The sequence below is a fragment of the Calidris pugnax genome, unplaced genomic scaffold (assembly GCF_001431845.1).
Source record: "Calidris pugnax isolate Ruff unplaced genomic scaffold, ASM143184v1 scaffold8, whole genome shotgun sequence".
NCBI lineage: Eukaryota > Metazoa > Chordata > Aves > Charadriiformes > Scolopacidae > Calidris > Calidris pugnax.
The window spans coordinates 4,450,125-4,475,745 of record NW_015090830.1 but is presented as its reverse complement, the minus strand read 5'-3'; the positions used below and the strand labels follow the sequence as shown (position 1 = coordinate 4,475,745).

Genomic DNA, 25,621 nt, shown 5'->3' with positions numbered 1-25,621 from the left:
TTGCACTTATTGACTTAAACATGAATGAAATCAAAATTTTCATCTGTCCTGTACTTCATGAAACCTCTGCTTTATAACAACATCTTCTTTTAATCTCATATATTTGTCACATTTTTGCTAATATGTATAGGATAACAGAGTTAAACCAAGCATAAAGTAGGGTGCAAAAAGTCATGGGTATTCTGAATTCAAAGAATGACAGCTACTTATTTAAAGAGCTTCTAGGTTTCAGACTTTTCCCATTCTTGCCTTTTGTTTCTATAATGTGAAAAACAAGTTCTAAGGGAATAACACCTCGTCTGAGTTGGCATTGTCACTGCTCAATAGCTTTTCATATTGAACTTTTTTTTTTAACATCTCCTTAAAATTAATGCACACATCTTTAGTTGGGCAACAGCTTTAGAAAACAGATGAGCTTGTAGTCTTTTCAAAGGATTATCGCAAGATTGCACTGAAATGTGTATTGTTTCTGAAGATATCAAGTTCCTTTTGCTTCAGCTTAATTGCTACATCAAACATAGGTTTTGTTTTTTGAAATTATGTAAGTTGTTATAGTGGGAATTTTCTTTAGTTGAAATAGAAAATTAAAATACATTTTGGATGCTAACCTGACATTACACTCAATTTAATTTTGAGTAATACAAGTAGTTTGAGTCTGGAACAGGCATATTGCTGCTATTTCAATTTCATCAAATTACTATTAAACTGTGAAAATTCTAGTGATTGTTTTCTTTTAACAATTATTTGGTTTCTCACAATTTTTTAAGAATAGACATTGTATATGTCAAAAGTTTCTGTTACTGGTAGGTTCTTCAAGTGGTAACTATTTCAAGCTATAGGAGAAGGAAAAGGACATCAGTTGAATTTCAATGCCTTTGTTTGAAGTGCATATACTTTAGGCATATCTTATATATATTTATTACGTTTTGCTGATTATCTTTTAGGAAACATATAGCATATGCTAGACTAGCAAATGTTATGCAAATAATTTATTAAGATTTCAAGGGTGGACCTTGCCATAAAAGTGTATATGTCTGAAGTATAAGCTAGTTAAGGTGTAGAATTCTTATAAAATTGAATATGATATTTTGTTGAGGTAAAAATTTAAGGAGTATTCTGTAAATATTATTGTTTCAAACTTTTAAGCTTTTCTTGAATCTTCTTTTTGCATCAAAAGCTGGGCTGGAGTTATTACTTGATCGAGTGAATGACTTGGTTGAATTTCGTATTGATGCTGTCCTTCAAGAAATGAGTAAAGTGCCACTCTGTAAGTTGCCAGAAGATGAACCACTGAGCTGTGAGGAATTTCTCCAAAAGACTAAGGTTATTAGATAAAATGTTCATAAAAAAGAGTTAAATGACTTCTAATTAAAGCATTTTCTGGGTTTTATGAGGTAAAACCAGTGCAGAAATAATAATACCTGTGTAGGAAATTTAAGTAAGGAAATCCACGGTTGCTTGGCTGGAACGTTAAAAAGGAATAAAAATACCAAATGCTAAGAGGTCTGAGCTGAGATTTTATTTTCTGAGCTTATTAATGTCAAGCCAACAACTGTATGATTTTTCTTTTATGCTTTGATATCATTCAACTTAAATGTTTTTCCTCTGTGAATAGTACCTTTTTTATCATTGTTGCTTGTTAGTGCCTTTAAATAAGGGAATTGCCCGTCTGATGCCTGTGAATAGCTCCATAAAAAATGCACTTGGTTGCCTGGCAGAGTAAATACTACGGAAATGATTGTCTAGGATGTATTATTTTTCTTAATCTCCTGAGTTGGCAATAGGACAAGCAAAATATAATGTACCTGGGTGAAGGTATTCTGGGAAAATCCCCTTCCTTCACCCTAACAAAATGCTTTTATGTTGAAGAGGATTAACTGTAAGCATGTAAGTTGTTATTCAGTTAGAAAGCTGATCAAGCTAGTAAAAAAAATGGCATGACAGAATGATTTTGATGAGGCAATAGTGAGATATTCTGCCATTTTAGGATATAATGCCTAATTTGTGTTTTCTCCTGAAATAAACTTTGCTTTGGAAAAGATTGTAGAAGATGGTATAGATAATCACCATCCCTGACCTCTTGTAGCATAAATACTACAAATGATAGCTTTGTTTCTCTAAGCATACTTAACTTTTTGGCCTTTCCCCTTTTGAGCCTTGTAACAGCTTACCTTGTTGTTAAATACAAAGTAAAACTTCAAATAATATTTTATGGAATTAATGGTATTTTGTAAGCCTCACAACCCACAGGTTTTTTGTTGATTCTGCTGCTGCTTTCCTCCTTAGGGCTAGTACTAAAACATATATTGACTAAAGTGAAAATACATGAGAAGTGAGTACAAAAAACTTCTCGGCACTGTGTGAGAATGGATATTGTTATGTTATGCAAGAATGCCTGAGTAAGGCAAGAATGCCTTAATGGTATGCAAGAAAGCCTGAACTGCTACATGACAATTACACCACCACAACAGCCAATCAATTTGAGTTAGCAGAGAAAGTGGTACACTAAGTCCAGTTATGGGTACAATGAAAATGGTAACAGCATTCGTAAACTTATTGTAGTTTTTAATTAGAAAGGACTAGAAATATTTTATCATGTAACAGGTGTCCTTAAGTTTCTAAAGAAATTGCTGCAACAAAAATAGTTTTACCGTGGAAAAAACCCCAAAGTACTTTGTTCAGTAGATGCTGCGATACTGCACATTGGATCTGGCTTCCCTCTCTCAAGAAGACTGAATGATTAGGAAGATCAAAGATTGTGTCTTAAAATTTGGAAATGACTGAATCTTGCTAATGGCTGAATGTTTCTGATTACTTATTTTTAATGAAACGGAGGTAGACAGGTTGGCTTAAGCTTAAAGAAATTGGAGTTAACAAGGAAGAAAAAATTAAAAACTCTAATTAGAGTTAAAACTTGTAATTAGAGTTAAAAATTATAAAAGCATAATTGATCAATATTACCGTAAGTCTTAAAGAAACTGCACAGTTTTTAATATAGTTTTGAATTTCATGAAATGTAATTATTTGATTCCTTCTCCCCTGCGTTAATAATTTTCCTATTTATTCAAGTCCTAAATATAGCTTTAGATAGGAAATAAATTCTATCTAGCTATAAATGGGAAATATGAATGGCAATACTCCTTATGGCACAGCCAAATAATGTAAAATGGCAATAATTAGAAGAAAGGTTAAAACTTTCATGTCTACATTGGAAAGTTAAGAAAATTAAGAAACACATGCTTTTGGGAGCCCTTTAATGCAACTAGGCTTTATAAATGTTGATTCATGATATTAACTATGGATGAGTCATGTAATTTAGGAAACTAGCCACAGCAATTTTGAAAGATGTTTATGATGTCTTGTTTGGCACAGCAAAGAATCCAACACTAAATAGATTGAAACAATCTAGTTTAAAAGTTATGTTGTGTCTTGATCTTGTTTTTCACAAATCTGAGGCCTTGATGTTTGTGTTACTGAAGACTGCTATGTCTGTGAAATAGACATGAGAACTGGGAAGATAAGAACATGTTTGTTTTTGGTTTGATAACAGGAGCTCTGTATAGAAGGTTCTCGGACTTTACATTTAAAAAGCTCACTGGTGGAAAAAGCTGCTCATGAGCTGATTAATATGTTACTTGACACTGATGTACAGGTCAGAAAAGAAGATAAGTCAGTTGTACCTACTAGTGAAATAAAGGGAGAAAATACGGGTAAGAAGGTTATATTATAGCTCTGTGCTTATGTTTCTTTTGCATGCTGATAGTATGTGTTGGGGGATACTGTAGCTTGGCTGATTGAAGTATCAATCAGTATCTGTTGTCTAAAGACTTGTTTGAATTTGCCTGATTAACAAATCATCTAACAATCATCTGTCATCTGCAAAACAGGTCAATATTATCAGTATAACTTGCATGTTGAAATATTAGTGCCATAGAAGCAGCTACTTACAGGCCTTGGTTAGTTGCTGAACTTCCTAGAGAAAGAATGTATGATTCTATGAAATAATATCTAAATTTTGGTGAAAACTATGCCACTTCATACAAAGTAGAATAAAGGTGGATAAGTGTAAAAGGACTGCTACAATGAGGTACAGATTACAAATGAGTATAATCTGCACTTCTGTAAAATTTAGCTGTATTTCAGATACCTGTGCAGGTGTTGCTTTATTGTCTTTTCAAGTCCCTTAAGTCAATTTAACTAACTAGATTTACGATGTTTTAGCAACAGAAGAGGAAAGAAGATCAAAAAGCTTGACTCCCTCCCACAATTCCAGTGAGATATGGGCTGGACTGTCATCTTCAGCAAAGAGGAAGAGAAAAGATTCAGAAATGTTAGAGGAAGAAGCCAATGAACTGCTTTCCCACTTCAATCAGTGCAATATTGATGCCCTTTTGAAAGTCACCCGAAAAACTCTGGAGACCATACGCAAGCGCATTAATGCATCTTCCATGATCAACTTCTTAGGTGGCCATATTGCAGTACTTTTCTTTCTTAGGCTATAAAATAAATATGTAAATGTAACATCCCAGAACTATGTAAAAAAGAGGGGAAAACAAAAGTAGTTTGAATGAGCTGTCTTGTTAAATGGCAATTAATAACACAGTATATTTCCAAAGGATTTTTTTCCCTATGAGAGTAGGAATGTGTCATTGTGATGCTGTTTCTCTTTGGACTGACTGTACTGTTCTGAAGCCACATATTCTATTTAGAGCTGGACTTGATATGTGGTTACCTGCTTGACCTAGGATTTTACATCAAACTGTATGAAAAAAAAAAATAGAGTAAGAGATGTGTTCTCTTTCCCTTACTAACTGCCTTCGGATCTTTTTATAATTATGATGGAACACTCTTTTGAAGTGTTTTCTTGTCACATACTTCTAAGAAACAAGAATAAAAGCATTTGTATTAGGTCCCTATAAGGCATACAATATTACGAAATTCTAAGGAGTTTTTGCATGCAATTTAATATGCTGACTTGGGAGTACAAGTCTGCTAACAAAATTTTATGCCAAACAGAGTTTAGCTGCACAGACAGACCAAGTTGAAGAGAAGCTTCATGGAGAGAAATAGCATGGCACTTGGTTTTCATATGTGGTGCTTACCAATACATGTAAATTACTCGGGAATCTTTTTTTTTTTTCTTAAGAAGTTACAGTCAATGCTCAACACTGGGATATATATGTATTGGTTTATATCATTACAATGCCTAGTCTGATGTCTTGGAAAAAATGTGAACAACCTTTTTCTTTTTTTTTTTTTTAATTGTTTTGTCTTTCATTTAGAAAATCACAATGCCTCTGAGCAGAAAAAAAGTAACCATCCTATAATTAGGACTAGTATTAACCTATCTATCCCTAATATCATCATGACACCCTCTTTGGATGAGGTACAGCAGACGCTTAATAAAGCTATCAGTACTATTTTGAAAGTAATGAAAGGAGTTGGACAGTGGAGTAAGGAGAGAGTATCCAAGGTTTGTGTCTTTAGCAGACTTACTTAAAACAAATGTTTCAAAACTGCTTCAAATAGAAAATGAAATTTTACTTGATTTTTTTTTTCCTGAAATTTTATTTCAGAAGAAAATGTTAGAGAAAAAAGTGGCTGTGTTGCAGTGTGAGAGCAGAGACAGCGATTCTGATGATGCAATGGAAGAGACTGGAAAGAAAAACATCCATGGTAATGATAAACTCTACATCACTCAATTTTTAGTGTTAGGTAGATGTGATTAATACAGTATTATACAGTGTTAAAGGACGTTAAATATAAAATGTATCAAAAGCAGTAGAACAAAGACTTCTAAAACTACCTCAAAGAAGAAATAGGATGTAATAAAAATGGCAGAACTTCTCTCTGTGATTAGAAACCGGGCTTGACTGAAGGTATTTGTCATTGTGGGGATTTGAATAAGGGGATTTTTTGTGCCTCTCAGAGTGTTGTACTGCTTTGGGTTCTGCCTGCAGCATGTGAAAAGCTGTTATGGTGCCAGCTTGGGCAGCATAGTAGAAATCATGAAGGAGTCTGGAAAAAAATTATAGTCAATATTGCTACACAAAACGTCTTTCATGATTTGCCAATGTGGTTTGTAACTTGCCGCGTTCAAATGGCATCTTAAAACTTCCTTTAAGAAGGGTAAGTTGAACTTAAACAAAACCTGATATTGAATAGAAATGTGTACATAAATTGCAGTATTGGTAGAGAGAGGATTGTGTAAAGGATTGAATAGACTAAGATTTCTAAAAGGATTTTAACTTAATCTGTTTTGTGATCAGACATGGAATTAAGTCATTGAAGGCATTAATTCAAGGAAACTTGAGATGTTATCTTTGACTGCTGAGTTTTTCTTGTCTGAAATGGCTTAGGATCAAGCCAAATTAATTTTTCTACTTTGTACTTCAGGTACTTCTAAAATACATTGAGTCTTTTTTTGTTAGCTCCTTCTTATACAACTAAGAAGTAGGGAGGCATTGCTTTAACGGTTAAGAAATGAAATTGTTCTTTTAAAACTAAGAGTTTCTTTTGCCTGAGATAGGGTAAGTTCAGTATTGTGGGTATTTCTTAACTAATGGACCTTCCTTTTATCTTTTTTCCTTTTGATGACTGGCTATAGTAATCTTCTCAGATTTAATTTTAATTTGTAGTTTGAATTTTCAGTTGTGGTCTACTCCATATTATTTCAGAAAATAAAAATATTTATGGATTTACTCAATGCTGACATATCAGTAAATCACTTAGGTGAAGTGTACAGCACAAACCTTGGGGAGGGGTGAGAGAAAAGGACATTATATTTGAAAATTTGGAGTGGAACCTCTTCCAAATTTGACAAAGTACTTAGATGAAGTGAGTTTCCTATAATGGAGAGGTTTATGAATTTGTGGCAATTATATTGCCCACCTAGGCTTCTAATTGCCTCTTACATTAATAACAACACTTTGAAATGCATGATTATTGAAAAATATGTCAATAGTTTTTGTCTATATGAATTTGCTTGGCCTAAATAGCATGTATGTCCTAAAACTGCTTTTGTATTTGACTCTGCCTTTATAGATAGCATGTCAGATGCAGAATCGCTCAGTTCATCTGATGCAATGCAAAGCCAGAACTACTTCAAGAGTGTTTCAGAGAACAAAGACATTATTAAATTAGTATCTTTACTCAGCACTGCTATTAATTCTACAAAAAGGGTAAGACAATCAAAATGTTAATTTAATATTACTATCTAAGGGATATCAATGTATTACTTTTAATGTCCTTGGGCAATAAGGGCAGGCATTTAAAGCAATGATGAAACATATGAATGAAAAAGTATAGGATGGTGGATGGAAAACATGTTGCTGCAAATTTGAATGTATGCTTTGAAAGTGTAACATGGGTTAAGTGTATTCTGCTCAAAAATTTATAAGGTTTTGAATATTACATAAAGTAAAACTTAGGTCTGATTAAAATATATCTCCAATTGGTGAAACATAAAAACCTCTAGGTCTAGTTGAGTTGTGTGTATTTAATATTGAACTGGTAGTAATTGTACAAGTGTATTAAATACAGTTTTATTCACATAAACATTCCAATAAAGCCAGCATCACTTCTGGCCCCTTTATGAAGAGTTTATGAAGGTTTTTTTGAAGAAAAATAGCTGTCAGCTTGCCATTTGTAAGTCCTGTTGCTACTTGAGGTTAGAAGATTGCTTAAGGGATATGCATCATTTCTTTGCACTTTTCGTTTTCTATGCACTCTCTAGTAAACTGTAGGTATTGAACTGATACTTCTTTGGGGAACTGTTCCTCCTGGGGCCAGTCCAACCTTACAGTGAAGCCTTGTCAGGCGGAAATTGTTGACTTGAAGCCTTGTAACTTCAGTGGTACCAAAGTGTAACTAGCACAATGACATAGAATCATAACATGGTTAAGAGTTGGAAGGGACCTTAAGGATCATTGAGTTCTAATCCCCCTGCCATGGGCAGGGACACCTCCCACTAGACCAGGTTGCTCACATGCAGGCTTGTGCTGAAGGCTAAGGTGCAGTTGAAAATGGTGTACAGTTAGTTATCTTGGTATTTTGATACTCAATATTTTGTAATTAGAAACTTTTTATTATTTAGCCAGGTTTAAATGCCTGCAAGCACTATGTTTATCATAAGTCATGATGTGGATTATCTCTTGTAATGGTCATCTCTTAATTATTTTTTTAATTAGCTGCAATGAAGATGATTTAACTTTGGCATTTTCCTGGACTTCTGAGAACCAGAAAAATAATTCTGTTGCACACTCCTTAAATGATATTCAAATGAAAGATACCTGAATTAAGTGTAGAATTTAATGTTAGCATGACCAATGTCATACTTTTTTAAAAAAAGCTCTCGTAACTTCATTATAGAATCATAGAATCGTCTAGGTTGGAAGAGACCCTTGGGAGAACGAATTGAGTTACTGCTGTTCTTGTTATGCTGGGCCTTGGAGCTCAGATTTCATTAATAGTCCAGTAAGTGGTAAGGAAGGACAAGTGTACTGTATACTAGTTTTAAAGGAGTATTTTACTTCCCACTGCTTCCTAGGATTTTATTGACTGAAGAATCACTTCATTGGAAAATACTGTAACTTATGTGACAAATTGAATGTGATTAGCACAGTTCTTGGCAAGGCTTGTGATTGTTAATGGAACTTGCTTTAGCATAAATTTACTGTCAGCCTTCTGTTTAGTGAGGTGACACAACCTGCTCCACTATGGAGTTCTTAACGTATTCTAATGAGCAGATGCTAAGAAATTGTATGTATGCTATACATATAATGCTGAGAATCTTTCTTTGAACTTCTAATGTGTTTCAGGAAGTTCTTACAGCCTTGGAGAGTTTTAGTTGTTACCACCATATATGGCAGAAGGACAAGGAGGAAACCATTGAGAAATTGATGACAGGAAATCCGTTACTCTCTGAATTTGAATCTGAAATTCTGCATTTCCAAAACTTGGACCTGAAAATCAATTCTGAGCCTGAATACATCTGTGTAGGAGCTATTGCACTGTACACTGGTAGAGTTCAGCTTTCCACTTCTCTCTAGACATATTTTCTGACTCCTGTAAGAAAGGAGAGATGGTGCTTAGTTTTGGATGGGTGAACTAGGTGAAAGATGTAAAGGAGAAAGAAAAGACTGACTGCTGTTTTGACAGCAAACGTATGCAAACAAAACAACTCATTTGTTAGTGATGTGTAGGAGAGAAATGTGTATAATGATATGCAAACAAAATGATATATTCTGAGAAGATTAGGACGAATAGAATCCTGAACTGCAAGCAGTCCTGTGAGCCACTCAAAACTGTTCTCTGTACCTAGATGGTTAGATTGAAAAAACAGAACTGCGAGTGAAGAGAATATATTGAAAAAAGATTTAAAGTGCATCTTAAATATCTACAATATCTAAATATCTATTCATTTTTCAATATTTTTAGCTGATCTGAAGCTAGCACTGAGAGCAGAAATCAAAGCCTGGATGACTTTGCTGGGGTGTCACTGCAACAAGAAGTACCGGACAGAGATGGAAGCAATTTTCGCTTTTATAGAGGAAACCAGCAAGAAGTTAAATCGCCCCATCAAGGACCTAGATGACATAAGAACAGCCATGTCAGCTTTGAAAGAGATCAGAGAACTACAGATCTCCATAGACTCTCAAGTTGGGCCCATTGAGGTAGTTAATAAGAATGTTGCATGTATGGGTACTGTTTCAACAGAACAATTAATTTCTGGGTTAAAGCGTGACAGCGCACTTTGGAAAGGTATGATTTCATATGTGCTAAATGTTGGATGGCAGACCTGTGTGTTCCTGTAAACCTTTTCTGTGTGGAACTCTGGCCAAATATAAACTTGGTGAGACAAAAACTGGTTTGGTGACTAGTGCAGAAATTAAGCTAAGAGGAAGATGAGAATACAAATATTTAATGCAAGAAAGCTTTTGGCACTTTGTGGAAGAAGTCTGTGTATCAAAAGCATTGATTTTCCTCTTTTTTTTTTTTTCTTTTTTTTTTTTTTTTTAGGTTAGCCTACAGAAAAGAAGAAAGTTTTTTAGGCAGATTGCATGAGAATACATGAGAGTGATTGCTTTATTAGCTATATTGTAGGTTCAAAATAAACATAAACAATTGACTTCCTTAAAGAAGTTCACTTACTAGATATATTTATTGAACACCTGACAATATAGTCAAGTGTCAATGCTAGTCAAGTGGCAGAATTAGAAACAGATAATAGCTCTTACTCCATGTTCCAGGCTAGTGTATGGATTTAAGAATACTATAGTTTGGCAAAATGCACCATTGGCTAGACATTCAGTTGATTTTTTTTTTTTTTTTCCTAAGGCATGTTCGTGGTTCCAGATTGTGCAAAATTTTATTGTCAGGGTTGTGTCCTTATTGTTTGAAATTAAAGTAACTTAACACAGAATTCTTATCTGCCAAATATTGACAGATCTTATATTCTGTTTTGGAGATACAAAACCTGTATTTGCTGTCAGACAGATGTTTTGCACCTGTGTTTTCTCACTCTGTTTTCTCTGAGCTGCAGTAAATTATGGAATGCAGTATGTACTTGTATGTGCACATAATGGAAATAAGCATGAAGCCCTTCCATATTTTGCAGAATACAGCTAAGAAAGGATGTGTCTCTCAGCCTTAGAAGCTGTGAGGGTCTCCCTAGTTGTGTGAAGGAGCAAAAATAGGACAAGTGGCTTATGGTGAATAGCAAGTTATATCTGCAGCTGGAACCTTCTGTGAAATTGTCATAGGTAATGGGGTCTCTTAGGAGATGACATATTGGAAGTTCCTGCCAAGACCTGTCTTGGTTTGCAATGCATTGTGGAACGAAGGCAAAAGACATAGTAGCCAAGGATTCCTAAGCTTCTGATTCTGCAAACAGGAGTCTTGAGTTGCTGGGCACAGGGAGTCATGCTTCAAATTTTTGGAACAGAGGCTGACATATTTTCCACACCATAGGGACAGATAGTTATGTCTCCATGTTTTGTAATTTGTCTGTGTTTTGATCAAACTGGAAAATATAAATGGAAATAATTCCACTTTATACAAAAATTTTCGGATGAAACTGTTATGCCACGATATTCATTGCTACCCTACACTCTACTAATTTACAGTAAGTGAATTTCCAATGTGTTTTTGTGAAACTTGACTAAGGGTTTCAGTATGTGGCGTATTTATATGTTAGGGATACAAGTGGAGATCAAACTTCTGAAAAAACAAAGGACCATTAAGTAGATTCCTTGTTTTGAATAATGAACAGTTATAACACTTGAAATAGTTGCAACATATTAGTTGTGGTAACTTTTTTTGTGTTTTATTAATTATTATTTTTTTAAAACATAAAGTAGGGCTTAAAAGTCTTTATGGAATATAAGTTCATTTGCTTTGTTTACTTGAAGGCCTCTGCTTAGATGCTTTCCCATGGCTCACCTCCCGTAATATTCAGCTTGGTCATAGCAGACAACTGAAGACATAAATGAGAAAAATATTCTCATTAAAATTAAGCTAAAGCCTGTAGACTGAAGGAGTACTTTAACTGGAAATAGTTTTTTTAGAGGCAGATTGCACTAGGCCAAATGATCTATCACAAAGCAGAATGCTGTACGAAAAGTAAGGAGATTAAGGAGAACTAACTAGCTTTCATTTTGATGTTTCTTCCAGTTTGGTATTGTTTTGCCAGATTGTGATAACAGCTATGCAAAACAACAGATTTTTTTAACAAATCATTCTGTCATCTTAAAATATTAACCTATATATATTTGTAAAATTAACTTAAGTTACCATTTTGTGTGTTTTCATCCAACTTTCTGACAGGAATCTTATGCTATGTTAAACAAATATGATCTACTTGTGGCCAAGGAAGAGACAGAGAAGGTGGACACTTTGCACTACACTTGGGAAAAACTGCTAGTTCGTGCAAATGAAGTGCAGAATATGCTCATTGCTCTGCAGCCAAACTTCAGAGGGGAGCTTATTAGCACAGTGAAGACTTTTACTGAAGACTGTGCACAGTTCTATTCAGATTATGATCAGGCAAGTATTTGTGGTGTATTGTATTAGAGGAGTTTTTGAGGAGGAGCAGTGGGAGCATAGAAAGATTGTGGAGTTGACTAATTAATAGGATGTGCCTCTGCTTTCCAAAGAATATGTTTATTCTTGCTAATGTGGTATTTGAGTTTCAATGCAGGGCAGGCTTTGATTATTTTTTTGTATGTGAATCAAGTATGTAATGCTGGTAATCAGCTCTTAGAGATTAGGACTTAAGGCTTTTAGGGTTTATGATAAACAGCTAGTTAGCATGAGCAAATGCGAAGATTTGAATTAATGAGAAATTATGTTAGAATGTAAGAAGTGTTTTCTGATGTTGGATATAAGTACAAATGACTTAAGCTTTTATATTCTTTCTGAATTGAATATAAATGAATCGAGCTGAACCAGTCTTGCATCATCCTCTAAGTAATGCTGATTTTTACTTGAAAAAGGAGCTACCATTAGCTAGCTTTTACACCATTATGAAAACTTCTGTATTAAAAAGAAAACACGATTAATTGCCATCTTTTTTTTTTCTTTTTTTTTTTTTTTTAAATGAGGTGCTTGTTCTAGTAGGTATCTGCGTGATCTCTTGGTTCATCTGATGTAGGATAGAATCCTGCAGCTGCAAAAATGTTTGAGTTCAGCATTTAGGAAATGCTTATTAGAAATAAGTTGTGCAGAATAATTTCCATTTTTTTTTTTTTTTTTTTTTTTTTTTTTTAAATGAGGTGCTTGTTCTAGTAGGTATCTGCGTGATCTCTTGGTTCATCTGATGTAGGATAGAATCCTGCAGCTGCAAAAATGTTTGAGTTCAGCATTTAGGAAATGCTTATTAGAAATAAGTTGTGGCTATTTTCACCCTCTTAATTAACTATTCAATTTTTTCTTTCTCTTTACTTTTTTTTTTTTTTTTTTTTTTTTTTTTAGAATGGTCCAATGGTCGTTGGTTTAGAGCCTCAGGAGGCCAGTGACAGGCTTACTATGTTTCAGGTACTGTTAATTCTAAGACACTGCTTAATACTTATTGCAAGTAAACTAACACCTGAAGACGTTGAGAATTAAGCACGGTAGTTGAACTAGTTTTCTTTGACACATAGGGTTACTGATTGGCCAAAGTCTATTTTAACTTAATGAAAACTAAGTTGCTATTTTTTATATGCATTTTCAAGGAATATGGGTTAAAAGTAGTTTTTTTTTTTTAGGAGCTAAGCGAAAGGTTGCATAGATAATGAGTAATAATTACTAGACTCAAGTATCCTGATGAGAGCCTACTCTCAAGTTTAGTGTATTTGACTATAGGTTGTTCTTGTGACATTGTGTCTTTTCCTCATGAATGCAATTCTGCCCAATCTTCTTCCCTCTCCTCCTTTTTTTTTTTTGTTTCTTTGTATCATTGTTAATTTTTATTCCTGTAATGATGACTTCTAATGCTTTTCCTTTTCCCATAGTGCTATTCATTTGGCTTCCAATCATGATCCCTCAGTTATATTGCAATTGACACTTAAATTTCATTTTTCTTTGATTCTTAAATAGCAGTAATTCTTACGTCAACTCTTTAATAAAAGAATTGCACAGCATATTTAGAGAGGTAGAATTTGCTGCATCCACCTTTATTTGCTTTGCATGTGGTACTACACCTCTTTCAAGTGCAAGATTAGCGTTTATTGTTCTGTCATTGTACCGCATGGAGTAAATGGTTTCTCTGTCAAATTCTAAATATGTGCCTCCAACCTCACTAAAAGTAACTCTTCTCATGAAAATTATTAACAAAACTGATGACACCATAAATTGTTAGTATTTCCTGTATATCTTTATAGTATTTACTAGATATTATTTATTAATGCAGCTCTGAGAATAATGGCAGATCTTGAATATTAGTTATTTAATTTGATTTAATTTAGTTTTTTTCTTATTTCTTAGAATCGATTTGATAATCTCTTTCGGAGATATATTACTTGTACTGGTGGGGAAGATCTTTTTGGATTGCCAGTTACTCAGTATCCTCAGCTGCTTGAAATAAAGAAGCAACTGAATCTGTTACAGAAACTCTATGATCTATATAACAATGTCATTGACACGGTCAATGGTTACTATGATATTCTTTGGTCAGAATTAGACACTGGAAAAATTAACAGTGAACTTCTGGAGTTTCAGAACAGGTGAGAAACTGCTGTTGTGGAAAAGATATCTAAAATGCTTTTTTTACTTCTAAAATATGTTTGGTTAGCACTAATAATCACTTATGTATTTGTTCATTGAAACATGAAAAGCGTGGATTTTAATTGAAAAATGCATCCGTTATTAACTTTATAAGACAAAGGAACTAGTTTAGACTCTAAATGTTGTGGATTATTGTTCCTTAGAGAGCTTTTTGGTTAACTTTTTTGATGAGATCAGAATATATATTACGATTACTGTCTATTTTGTTCATGAAGGGAAATTTCCCTTGTTTATTGCAGTATTATTATTCGTGAGAGACAGATACACCCTAGATGTCTAAGGCAAGTTAGTGAACTGCTGAATGGTTTTCCTACAAAATGGGATGTATTGCGTGCATAGACACTGAACTTTTAATCAAGCAATTTAAAGAATTAAACCCATGCAGGTTTAATTCTACTATAAAAAGGGTTTTTGCTAGAGCTCAGAGTACTACATATAACGAACCTCACAAAAAGATGAAATCAAGATTTAAAGTGGTTCAATTGCTTTTGAAGATCGCTTGGACAACGTGCATTAGAATTATGCAGTTACACTCCTTAGGGGGGGGAGCCTGTAGGTGCCTGTCCAGTTATTAGTCAGTGAATTAGACTGGAAATAGATATTTTTTCACATGAAAAATCACATGCAGAATCTTCAAAGTACAGGTAATGTGAATTTGGAATATTCTGCTGTTGAAATCATATATGGTTTTATGAGTTTTATGTGGTTAAACGGGTAATGAAGACTATTTGAAACTGTTTGAAAAAGCTTGCATTATTTCTATATAGATGCCGTAAGCTTCCTCGTGGTGTAAAGGAATGGCAGGCTTTTTTTGACCTAAAGAAGACCATTGAGGACTTTAGTGAATGCTGCCCATTGCTTGAGCGTATGTCAAGTAAAGCAATGATGCCTCGGCACTGGAAGCGGATTATGGATCTCACTGAACACCACTTTGATGTGGAAAGTGAAACGTTCAAACTGAGGAATATAATGGAGGCTCCATTATTAAGATATAAAGAGGAAATAGAGGTAGTGTGAAAGTTTCATTTCATGCATCCATTTCCTTTCTATCTGCGTGAATAGCATATGAGTAACAGTAGTAAGAAGGAAAAGAGAATATTTCTAAAGAATGAACAGAGAAATGGACTATCACTTCAGCTTTCTGTATAAAATAAAGACACAAATATATTTTGGTGCCAGCTCCTCCTTTTACATCATGCAACTTGTCCCAGGAGTTAATTTGTGAGGGTGCCTTGCTTTGCAACATTTAAGTTATGAAAAGTAACCACTGTGTTAGTTTTGTATTCCTCCCAAAGCTGGCCATATTGTGAGGTGCTATACAGATTATTAGCTATGGTGTTTGTATGTCTGTAGGTCTTTCCACTTGATAAATAGTTGCTCATCAGCCTTACTATGGTAGAGGAAGTATGAGTTAAATTTGTATACTGGAGACCTGAACCACTCCTAGCATGTTTTGACATCCTATTTCTTTAAAAGGATATCTGCATTAGTGCTGTGAAGGAGAGAGACATTGAGCAGAAGTTAAAACAAGTGATAGCTGAATGGGACAACAAAACATTTATCTTCACAAACTTTAAAACCCGTGGGGAACTTCTTTTAAGAGGTGACAGCACATCAGAAACAATTGCTACCATGGAGGACAGCTTGATGATTCTTGGCTCTCTCATGAGTAACAGGTAACAGAAAAAGTGTGTGTTTGTGTGTAGATAAAAAATCAGCCAGAGGCTTTGTTTTATTGAACAAATCTATCTTTCACAGAGAAAGAAAATAAACATCTAGCTAAAAACTAAGAGCATGCTTGCCCTTGAACTGTTCATGGCCTAGTTATTATTGTCTGTATTCCTCCAATAAATTCTTCTGAAAGCAGGTGGACGCATTTCGAACTTCCTGAATAATCACGTGGACAGTTTTCATCGTTGCAAAAAAGTGGTAACAAGCATAAAGGGGAACAGTGTCTGGTTGTGGCAGGCATACCACGGGCATTACAGGCACTGCTACTCTACCCCCTGTGATAGGTCACTGCCTCATGCTGGAAGTGCTAAAAATCCCAGTTAAAATGAGCTTCAGTTTGTCTGGTTTCACATGCCAAAACGTGCAGATTAAAATAAGGAACACAGAACCTGATCTTCAGGCAGATGTACGAAAGCAAGGGCTCAGTTGATAAGGACCTTGAGGAGTCTTGCAGCTTTCAAGATGTTACCTACTCCTTTTTTGAAACCACTTTACCTTTGAGGGAAATTGAAATCTTGCTCCTATTCAGCTTCTGTTGAATCAGTTGTGCTACACACTATGCATACAAAGCAGCAAGGTGGATCTCTTTTGGTTTATAGATGCTAACTAGCTGAATGGAGTCAAGCACAGGTTTTTATACTTTCACTTGACAAAGACGTAAACAGCAAATATGTGCTGGCTTTCAAGAGACTTGTTTCCTTCTTGGAATAAAGCAACTGTCTTCTTTTTATTTTAGATACAACAAACCGTTCAAGACGCAGATTCAGAAATGGGTGCACTATCTTTCCAACACAACAGATATCATTGAGAACTGGATGACTGTGCAGAATTTGTGGATTTATTTAGAAGCTGTTTTTGTTGGTGGGGACATAGCAAAGCAGCTTCCAAAGGTTTTCAGATGTGCCTTTTTTTCAGTTTGGTTTTCTACATTTTAAGACTAAAACTTAACTGTGATGTCATAATTGATGCAGTAACAAAACATATTTTTTTTGGTACTTAACAAGACTAGACTTGCTAAGAAATTAGGTAAACAATGCCAACAGAAGTGTTGCGTTAGAAAGAAAGGTATGATCTTTTTTTGATTGTGAAATTGTTAACCAATATGCATTTCAGTGTAATGCCTAGTAGTAGCCTATCCTACTTAGGCTAGCTTAGTAGTATCTACCACTAGCCTAGTAGTACCTACAGTTTTGCTAGGAATCCTTACCTTAAGCTTTCCTACATAGCTTTCCAAATTAAAAATTAGTTTTGGGGAAAAAATCTTCATGTTTGAAAATGCAATTGAAGCATAATGAGATTTCTGTTGTTTTCTCTAAGAATGATTGAAGGATAAAGTAGATAACAAGTTTGATGGTCAAGTATAAAATAAGCTGTATCATGTAAGCAGAAAGATGTGTGTTTTGAAGCTGAAAAGTCTTTAGAAATTGGACATGGGAATACTAGTAATAAAATTATTGGTGAGATTACTGGGTGCTAATTCTGCAAGCAAATGCATTTTCCCTCTTTTCTCTTCCTTCCTCCATCTCTTCCCTTCCACATTCATCATAATTTTTCAACAGGAAGCAAAGCGTTTCTCTAACATTGATAAATCCTGGGTGAGGATCATGACCCGAGCTCATGAAACACCGAATGTTGTTCAGTGCTGCATTGGAGATGAAATCATGGGACAGCTACTTCCACACTTACTAGAACAGCTAGAAATCTGTCAGAAATCCCTCACAGGGTAAGATTACTACTAAACCACAGTCTTGGGCAGATGACTGTGAGTTGAGTAACTGGGGAAAGAGCAATTGCTTGAGTACTGTCCCACAGATGTTGTAAAAATCATATCCTTATTCTACTATGAATTCAGTTGAACTGATCAAACAAGTTAGCAGGATGATATAACACCTTCAAAGAAATTGCTAAGTATCTGATTTGTGACTAAGCTGTCAATCACTGCCTATCTCTGTTGAAACCAAAGCTTTTTTCAGCCCAGTTTCAATCCAACAGGCAGTCTCAGTCTGCATGTCCTGTTCGGACCCTTCATGTATCTGCAAGAAATTCTGCATGAGACACCTAAATAGCAAGTAACAGACTTAATGTAAAAAATATTTTGTTTTGGTTTAGTTTGTTTCTTTTTACTGGTGCTTACATTATATAAAATAATAAAACTTTTCAATGAAATTATTTCTGATGTTAAAAGAGGTAGTCTTAAAGCAGGTGCTTAAAATGAAGGTATGATGGATAAGAGTTGTTGTCACTGCCAGTGCTAAAAATGGCAATAATACATTGTGAGAAATGCCACCTTTAGAGAGGAAAGGATGTATAGATTAACCTAATTCATTTACCATCTTCCCCTCTCCCCAGCCCCGGCCAATTTTTTTTTTTTTTTTTAAATGCAGGTACCTGGAGAAAAAGCGCCTCCTTTTTCCAAGATTCTTCTTTGTGTCAGATCCTGCTCTCTTAGAAATTCTTGGCCAGGCATCAGATTCTCACAATATACAGGCACATCTGCTGAATGTGTTTGACAATATTAAAACGGTCAGGTTCCATGAAAGGGTACGTGCTGCCCACACCTCAGTGTTATATTATTTCAAATTAAAAATGTGTGATACTTGTCAAATAAGGAAGCTGTCTGGGTGCATAGGGCATTCAACTGTTTTAGCAAGCTCATGATGCTGAGTAGGCCTTCTTCCTTTAAGATTTAGTTTCATATCCTCATTTACTTAATAGGAAAACTCTATATAGAATAGCAAAACAAACAAAAAATTGCACCACTGCTTAGGTTTCAGAAAAAAAACCACCCAGGTACTGAAGTGTCTTCTGTGGCTTAATACAGGTTAGCATCTTCAGATAAGCTTCTGATTCTTTAGGAGCCCATTTGTATCTTTAGATTGCCTGTATTTTACTTTTTCATTCATTGTTTGTAAGAAAAAGCGTATCTAGTCTCTCATCTGTTTCTGAGTTATCCTTAATATCCCTTCAAACATAGTGTTTGAAGAACAATTTTCTTATGCTCTTTACAAGAACAGTTAGAAACAAAGATTTTTTCCTTGTGTATGTATATATTTTCTTAGAAATTCACTACCTCCCCATGCATTTGAAATTCCTTTGATTGACAATATTCCTTAACTTCAGAGTTTCTGTTATTTTTGATTGTAAGGATATAAATTTTGTTAGGATAATTTACCACTCAGTAATGGGGGAAGGTTTCCTTTATTGTGACTGAAAAGTGGATGCTGTCATTGAAACTTAAGTGAAATTTGGGAATTGTCAGTGTATTGGGGTTAGTCTCCTTGTTCAGACGACAGTGTTTTGTTCAAAGCGTTTCTGCACACTAAAAACAGTGTTTTAATTGTTTTTACATTTCACTTAACAGACCAGTATAATTTATTAGTACCCTAAATAAGTTTACTGGATTGGCAGGAAAATCAGACAGTTATGTTAAACATAACAATAAATCTATAAATCACAAAATGTTCTTGCTTTGCTTTTATTAGATGTATGATTGTATATTGTCGATTAGTTCACGAGAGGGTGAGACTGTAGAGCTGACTAGACCTGTAATGGCTGAAGGTAATGTGGAAGTTTGGCTCAATTCTCTGTTGAAGGAATCCCAGCTGTCACTGCACCATGTTATTCGACAGGCAGCTGCACACATCCAGGAAACTAGTTTCCAGCTGACTGAATTCCTTTCTACTTACCCAGCCCAGGTAATAATCACTGTTAAACCAATGAAGAATTGTTCACAGATATGCAGCACATTGGTGTTTTTTTTCCTTTGTCTTTACAGTCTAAATTGCAGCCAGTGTTATAAATGCAAAACTGACATTTAAATTTATCTGAATCAACACTTTATATATCTGAAACCAAAAGAAGAAAACTTACCCTGAAGCTCCTTTTAAAAAATCATACCGAATGCAATAAATTAATGCAATGGATTTAACACTATTTTTTTTTTTTTTTTTACAAGCTTAATACTTGGCTTTTGGAGGAAAAGTAGCTAACATATATTTGTTCATACTTTCAGGAAAATATTGTATAATGCTAAGGACTTGGAGCTGAGGGAAAATCATTTTCTTAGTAGAAGCTTCTTCACTTGTGATCAGGAATGTAGAGAGAATAAAGAGTTTATGAATTATTGAAAAAATATTTTAAATTTAAGCATTAATTATTCACTGATTAGTTATTAGTTATATATATTAAGGATATTAATTATATATAGTGTATATATATGCTGTAAATTATATTCAACACTTGTATCATCAGTGCACTGTAGGCAGTCTCTACAACACTGAAGTGTGGATTTAACTCTGTTTTTATGAATAGAGTTGAGACACTTAAAAAAATATGCATGGGTTGAATGACCTCTATATGGATGACTAATTTTATAAAAATAGTAACAGAACCATTTTTTTAGTTTATCTGTGTCCAAGAATGTACATTTTATGTGAAAGAGAAAAGATTATGAAACATATACTTTCATGTTTCCTAAGGTTGGGTTATTGGGAGTCCAAATGATTTGGACAAGAGACTCAGAAGAAGCTTTGACTAATGCCAGATATGATAAAAAAATTATGCGAAAGACAAACCAGTTTTTCCTGGATCTTCTAAACATGCTGATAGATATGACAACAAAAGACCTTAGCCCGGTTGAGCGAGTTAAATATGAAACATTAATCACCATTCACGTGCATCAGAGGGACATTTTTGATGGTCTGGTAAGTACTGAAAAACCTACAATGAGTTATGAGGCAGTTTCCATGTTAAACAATGTAAAAGGACAGGAAGAAAATATTATGATACCTGTGAACTCCTGCCTCTTAAGCTAAACATTTAATTTCAGAACTGTAATAATTATGTGACCTCGAGTATTATAAAAATGCTGATGTTGCTTCAATCCATGTCTTAGTTTCCCTTTAATTAAATGTTTTTTTTTTTTCCCCCCGTACAAGCATTAGCAGAGTTTTAGAATGCTTTTTCTTGGCTCACTTAAGTTAGATGCCTCTGTTGCATGATCAGTTAGGGACTTTGTTTCCTCACACATTGTGTTGCAAGTAATTGTCCTTTCTCTGCACTACATTATGAGTCTCGAGGAGTAAATAGAATTAATCTAGAGTTATAGTACAGGAAAAAGTTTGAAGTTGGTTGAAGCTACTATGCCCTCTGTTCTAGTATCAATAGCATACCTAATTATTACTTAGGGATTTATTTATTCACTTCACACCTTCTCATGCTGCCACAGGATACTAAAATTAGGAAAATGAAAGCATTTACTGCTTAAACATTCAAACTTAAAACCTAGCATACCCTTTTATCTGTAGGACGCTCTGTATTTGACTCTGAAATTAAGATGTCTGAGAAAAGAATTACTGAGTTTTAACTCATTGCTCATAGACAGGTGCCTATCTTTTCATTGTAGAAGCAGTTGTTTCTAGTTATAATTATCTTAGGTAAAGGATAATCTTTAGATACAGCCTGCAGGGCATCTTTTTAAATCTTGTTTTAAAATTCAATTGGTCAAATTTGAATTACTCCTAACTGCTGAATTTCTTAACTAGTGTCTGCACCATGGCACTGCCTTGAAATACCTTTTTTCCAGTTTGCATCTGGTTTCATATAATTCTCATGACTTTTAAAAAAGAAAGAACCACATTACATGCTTCCTACTCATGTAATAATAAAATGGTAGAGAGGAGTAAAAGAAATGGCAATTTTAATGTTAACTGAACTTAGTGACTTTTGTTTGAGGCTTATGGACTGTTCATTTGTATTTAAAATTTTGACACTGAGGTTCCTTTGCCTTAGTATGTGTTTCAGGGGCAGCAATAACACATTAGCTATTTTTGTAGTACAAATCCAGGTAGGGTCTCCAGTGTTCTTTATGCCTTTTATTGTGATTGCAGTGCCGTCTTTGCAGTACTACTTAGATGGGATAATTGCCAAAAATAAATGTTAACGATGAATACTGCAGCCTTTTTTTCCCCCCTCTCATTTTTTTTTTCTTTAGTGTTGCATGCATATCAAGAGCCCTACAGATTTTGAGTGGCTGAAACAGTGTAGATTTTATTTTAATGAAGACTCTGATAAAATGATGATTAAGATCACTGATGTGGGTTTCACATACCAGAATGAATTCTTGGGCTGTACTGACAGGCTTGTCATAACGCCTCTTACAGACAGGTAAAGAAGACCTGTTTTATTCCTTTATTCTTTGACGTCAAACCTAGGCTTTTAGAAGTGCAATTTAGTCATTCCTACAGGATGCAAAATAGAACTCTGTGGAGTTTATCCTTCACAGTCTTATCAAAGACAACAATGTTACATGAAATACATGAATATTTCTGTTTCTGTGCCTTACAAAACTTTCAGCTTAATTTCTGCTGCATACTAGTATGATCCCCCACATATTGATGTATGGGACTTTGATTCTCATTTATGTGAGCCTAGTATACCTGAGGACCAGGTACATCCAACAGATACAATATGCAGAGAGAGATACAGGACAAAAATAAATAAATAAGTGTTTAGAGGCAAGCTAATGAAACAGCAAGGAAGAACAGATGGGAAAAACAATTTTATTCAGCAGTAATAGATTGGAGAATTTTCATCTAGAAGGATATTTGAAAGAATTGCAGTCCTATTAACAGAGAAGTCTACCTAGCTAACTGGAATGACACAAAGAATGACTTATAAGGCAAAATTAGGGCATTGGGAGGGGTCTTTTTGTTCTTTTTTTTTTTTTTTTTTTGTACTACTCCAAACAGCAACTTTTAGAACTTCTCTTTAGACACCATTATTAGCTGGGTGTTTTACTGCAGTGCACATGGAAGTTTTGTTTGGGACGCACTGTGTGATCAAATTTTAAAGGTGGATGAGAAAGGAAAGGTTAGCTGTCTTTCATTGTTGTACTCCACAGTATAATGTAGTTCAGAACCATTTCAGTTAAAGTAATTCAGGAACTAAGCTAACCAAACTAGATTAGGCAGCATCTCTGTATTTGTTTTCTTCCCTTCTTGTGATCTTTCAGCCTGTTAGTTATTGAGGATTATCTGTTCTTCCACTTTCTGTGTGAGGAGAGGAACCTTAATATTACCTGCATGAAAGGCTGAGTGAAGGGTTTTCCTTCTTACTGTTTTAAATTGTAATTAGAGGCATGCCATTTCAGCAGTTTACCTGTCTCCTTAAATCAGACCTTCCTCATGTAACACATATGAGTAAGTTCCTCTGGCACTGTACAGCAAACTGTGTACTGCTGCCCATTGAGTGATGATAGCATGTTGCCTTTTAGATGTTACATCACTTTGGCTCAAGCTTTAGGCATGAACATGGGTGGAGCACCTGTGGGACCTGCAGGAACTGGAAAAACTGAAACCATTAAAGACATGGGACGGTGCCTTGGAAAATATGTAGTTGTCTTCAACTGTTCAGATCAGATGGATTTCCGAGGACTTGGGAGGATCTTCAAAGGTAAGATGTGGACCAAAGGTAAGTTGTTAACCAAAAGTGTCAACTGTATCCTGAGGTTCATTAGGTGCACAATAACTAAGTGGTCAAAAGAAGTGATTGTCCCACAACACTGAGCATTGGAGTGGCCTCACCTCAAGTACTGCGTGCAGTTTTGGGGCCAACAATGTTAGCAGCATATAAAAATATCAGAATGTGTCAAAAAGAGTAACAAAGATGATGAAAGAACTAGAGGATATGACTTATGAGCAACAGCTGAATATACTAGGTTTGTTCAGCTTAGAGAGGAGACTGAGGGGTGCCCTCATTGCTGTCTACAACTTCTGCATGAGAGGGAGTGGAGAAGGAGGTGCTGATCTGTTCTCTCTGGTGTCTGGTGACAGGATATAATGAAATGGCTTAAAGATGTGTCAGGTGAAGTTCAGATTGGATATTAGGAATATGTTCTTCACTAAGAGCATCTTCAAGCACTGGAACAAGCTCCCCAAGGAAGTAGTCAAGGCCCCAAGCCTGTTGGTGTTCAAGTATTGTTTGGAAAACACTCTTAGATATATGGTTTAAGTTTTAGGTAGCCGTGTGTGGAGTCAGGAGCTGGATCTAACGAGCTTCATGAGACCTTTACAACTCAGGATATTCTGTGATTATATGATTCTGTGGACTATGTGAAAGTTACAAATGCTAAGAGGATGCCTTTATAAAACAAGGTCAACACATAATCAGCAGGTTATTTTCAGCATTTTAATAAATGCAAGTAATTAGTATCTTGTTATGAATATAAAACACATTTGCAACACTGTCTCCAAGAAATAGAAATGTCTGAAAACATGAGACAGTATATTAAAAGATACAAAAAGACACTTAAATAATCAAGGAGGACTGCCAGTACAAAAAGAAAAAGCTGTGAAATTTATTGCTGAACCGATGGAATGTGTTGGATTCTCATCTCAATATTTTCTCTCCTTCAAATATCAAAGTTCTTGTCAGTTGGAGGAAGTGCATGAATAGTGCTATATATCACCAAATTTAGATGCAGATGGGGTGGGTTTTTTTGGTTTGTTTTTTTTTTAGGCACCTGAAATTGATTCCTGTCTGTCATGACAGATGTCAAATTAGAGCTCAAAGGGAGGTTGACTGTTGTGTTGTTGATGCAAATGACTATGTTGATGATTTTTTGTTTTCCCCAAAATATCTGAGGAAGAATGCAGTTCTGGCACAGACTGACTCCTAACTTTTCACCAGATGAAAGCAACTTTATTGTTAATTTTAATCTGTGCAATAAGCTATTGATGACTTACCATGTTTTCATAAGCTTATTGCAAGGATTTTTTCCTTTTGGGTGGTAGGGAGTAACAGGAAAACATTCAAGATATTGAGAGAAGGAGCAGAAATCGATGGATTTAGTGTCCTAGACAACTTTGAGGACTTTTGGACCTTTGTGCATTCTTGCTTGGAAAAGAATGAAATTCTTCTCCCTGTCTCTTTCCCAGCCTTTAAAAATATGTTTATTTTTCCCTGAAGTAGATTAATCTGATTTTTGGCTTAAAAATTGCATCAAAATGGGGTTAACAACATAATGGTCAGATACTTAGCTGCTTTTGTCTTTGAAGGTCTTGCTCAGTCTGGCTCCTGGGGTTGCTTTGATGAATTCAATCGTATTGATTTACCAGTACTATCAGTAGCTGCACAGCAAATTGCAATTGTGTTGACATGTAAGAAGGAACATAAAAAAAGCTTTGTTTTTACTGATGGAGATAATGTGGAAATGAACCCAGAATTTGGCATCTTTCTTACTATGGTAGGTGTTCAGTAAGTTTCCAATATGCCAGTGATGATTGTACAATAGTAACTTCTAACTTGGTATGTTAAATGTACTTGCTAGCCCGTAAGTCACTCAGCTTTTAGAACTCACTTTTAGAGCTTTAGATAGTTTGAGAACATCAAGCATTACTACACAGGCAGTTTACAAGGTCTTCTTTCAATGACATCAAAGACATGCAATTAGCAAATGCAGCCAGGATTGTAAATGCAAATTTTTATCTGTCACGTTACTTCTGCATGCTACATTCTGGTTCCCAACGTATAAAAGTTGGGATTTGTTCCCAACGTATGTATAACGTACAAAATTTGTTCCCAATGTACAAATGGCTGTAGACATTAGGGGAGAAGTAGCCAATGA

The 25,621-nt window shown here is 34.9% G+C and overlaps 1 protein-coding gene across 1 annotated transcript in view; it reads left to right on the top strand.

The window, feature by feature from the left end:
- The window catches only part of DNAH5 (dynein, axonemal, heavy chain 5), a 119,161-nt gene that overhangs the window by 28,930 nt on the left and 64,610 nt on the right, over nucleotides 1–25,621 (top strand). Inside the window, exons 17-37 of the mRNA XM_014940732.1 lie at nucleotides 1,178–1,323; nucleotides 3,551–3,710; nucleotides 4,222–4,464; nucleotides 5,283–5,473; nucleotides 5,577–5,676; nucleotides 7,057–7,181; nucleotides 8,820–9,021; nucleotides 9,439–9,674; nucleotides 11,827–12,045; nucleotides 12,973–13,035; nucleotides 13,966–14,204; nucleotides 15,033–15,273; nucleotides 15,742–15,941; nucleotides 16,733–16,886; nucleotides 17,556–17,719; nucleotides 18,381–18,537; nucleotides 19,479–19,691; nucleotides 20,475–20,699; nucleotides 21,989–22,161; nucleotides 23,270–23,448; nucleotides 25,053–25,240. Coding sequence (XP_014796218.1) covers nucleotides 1,178–1,323; nucleotides 3,551–3,710; nucleotides 4,222–4,464; nucleotides 5,283–5,473; nucleotides 5,577–5,676; nucleotides 7,057–7,181; nucleotides 8,820–9,021; nucleotides 9,439–9,674; nucleotides 11,827–12,045; nucleotides 12,973–13,035; nucleotides 13,966–14,204; nucleotides 15,033–15,273; nucleotides 15,742–15,941; nucleotides 16,733–16,886; nucleotides 17,556–17,719; nucleotides 18,381–18,537; nucleotides 19,479–19,691; nucleotides 20,475–20,699; nucleotides 21,989–22,161; nucleotides 23,270–23,448; nucleotides 25,053–25,240 — 3,818 coding nt within the window. The remainder of the gene's footprint in view (nucleotides 1–1,177; nucleotides 1,324–3,550; nucleotides 3,711–4,221; nucleotides 4,465–5,282; nucleotides 5,474–5,576; nucleotides 5,677–7,056; nucleotides 7,182–8,819; nucleotides 9,022–9,438; nucleotides 9,675–11,826; nucleotides 12,046–12,972; nucleotides 13,036–13,965; nucleotides 14,205–15,032; nucleotides 15,274–15,741; nucleotides 15,942–16,732; nucleotides 16,887–17,555; nucleotides 17,720–18,380; nucleotides 18,538–19,478; nucleotides 19,692–20,474; nucleotides 20,700–21,988; nucleotides 22,162–23,269; nucleotides 23,449–25,052; nucleotides 25,241–25,621) is intronic.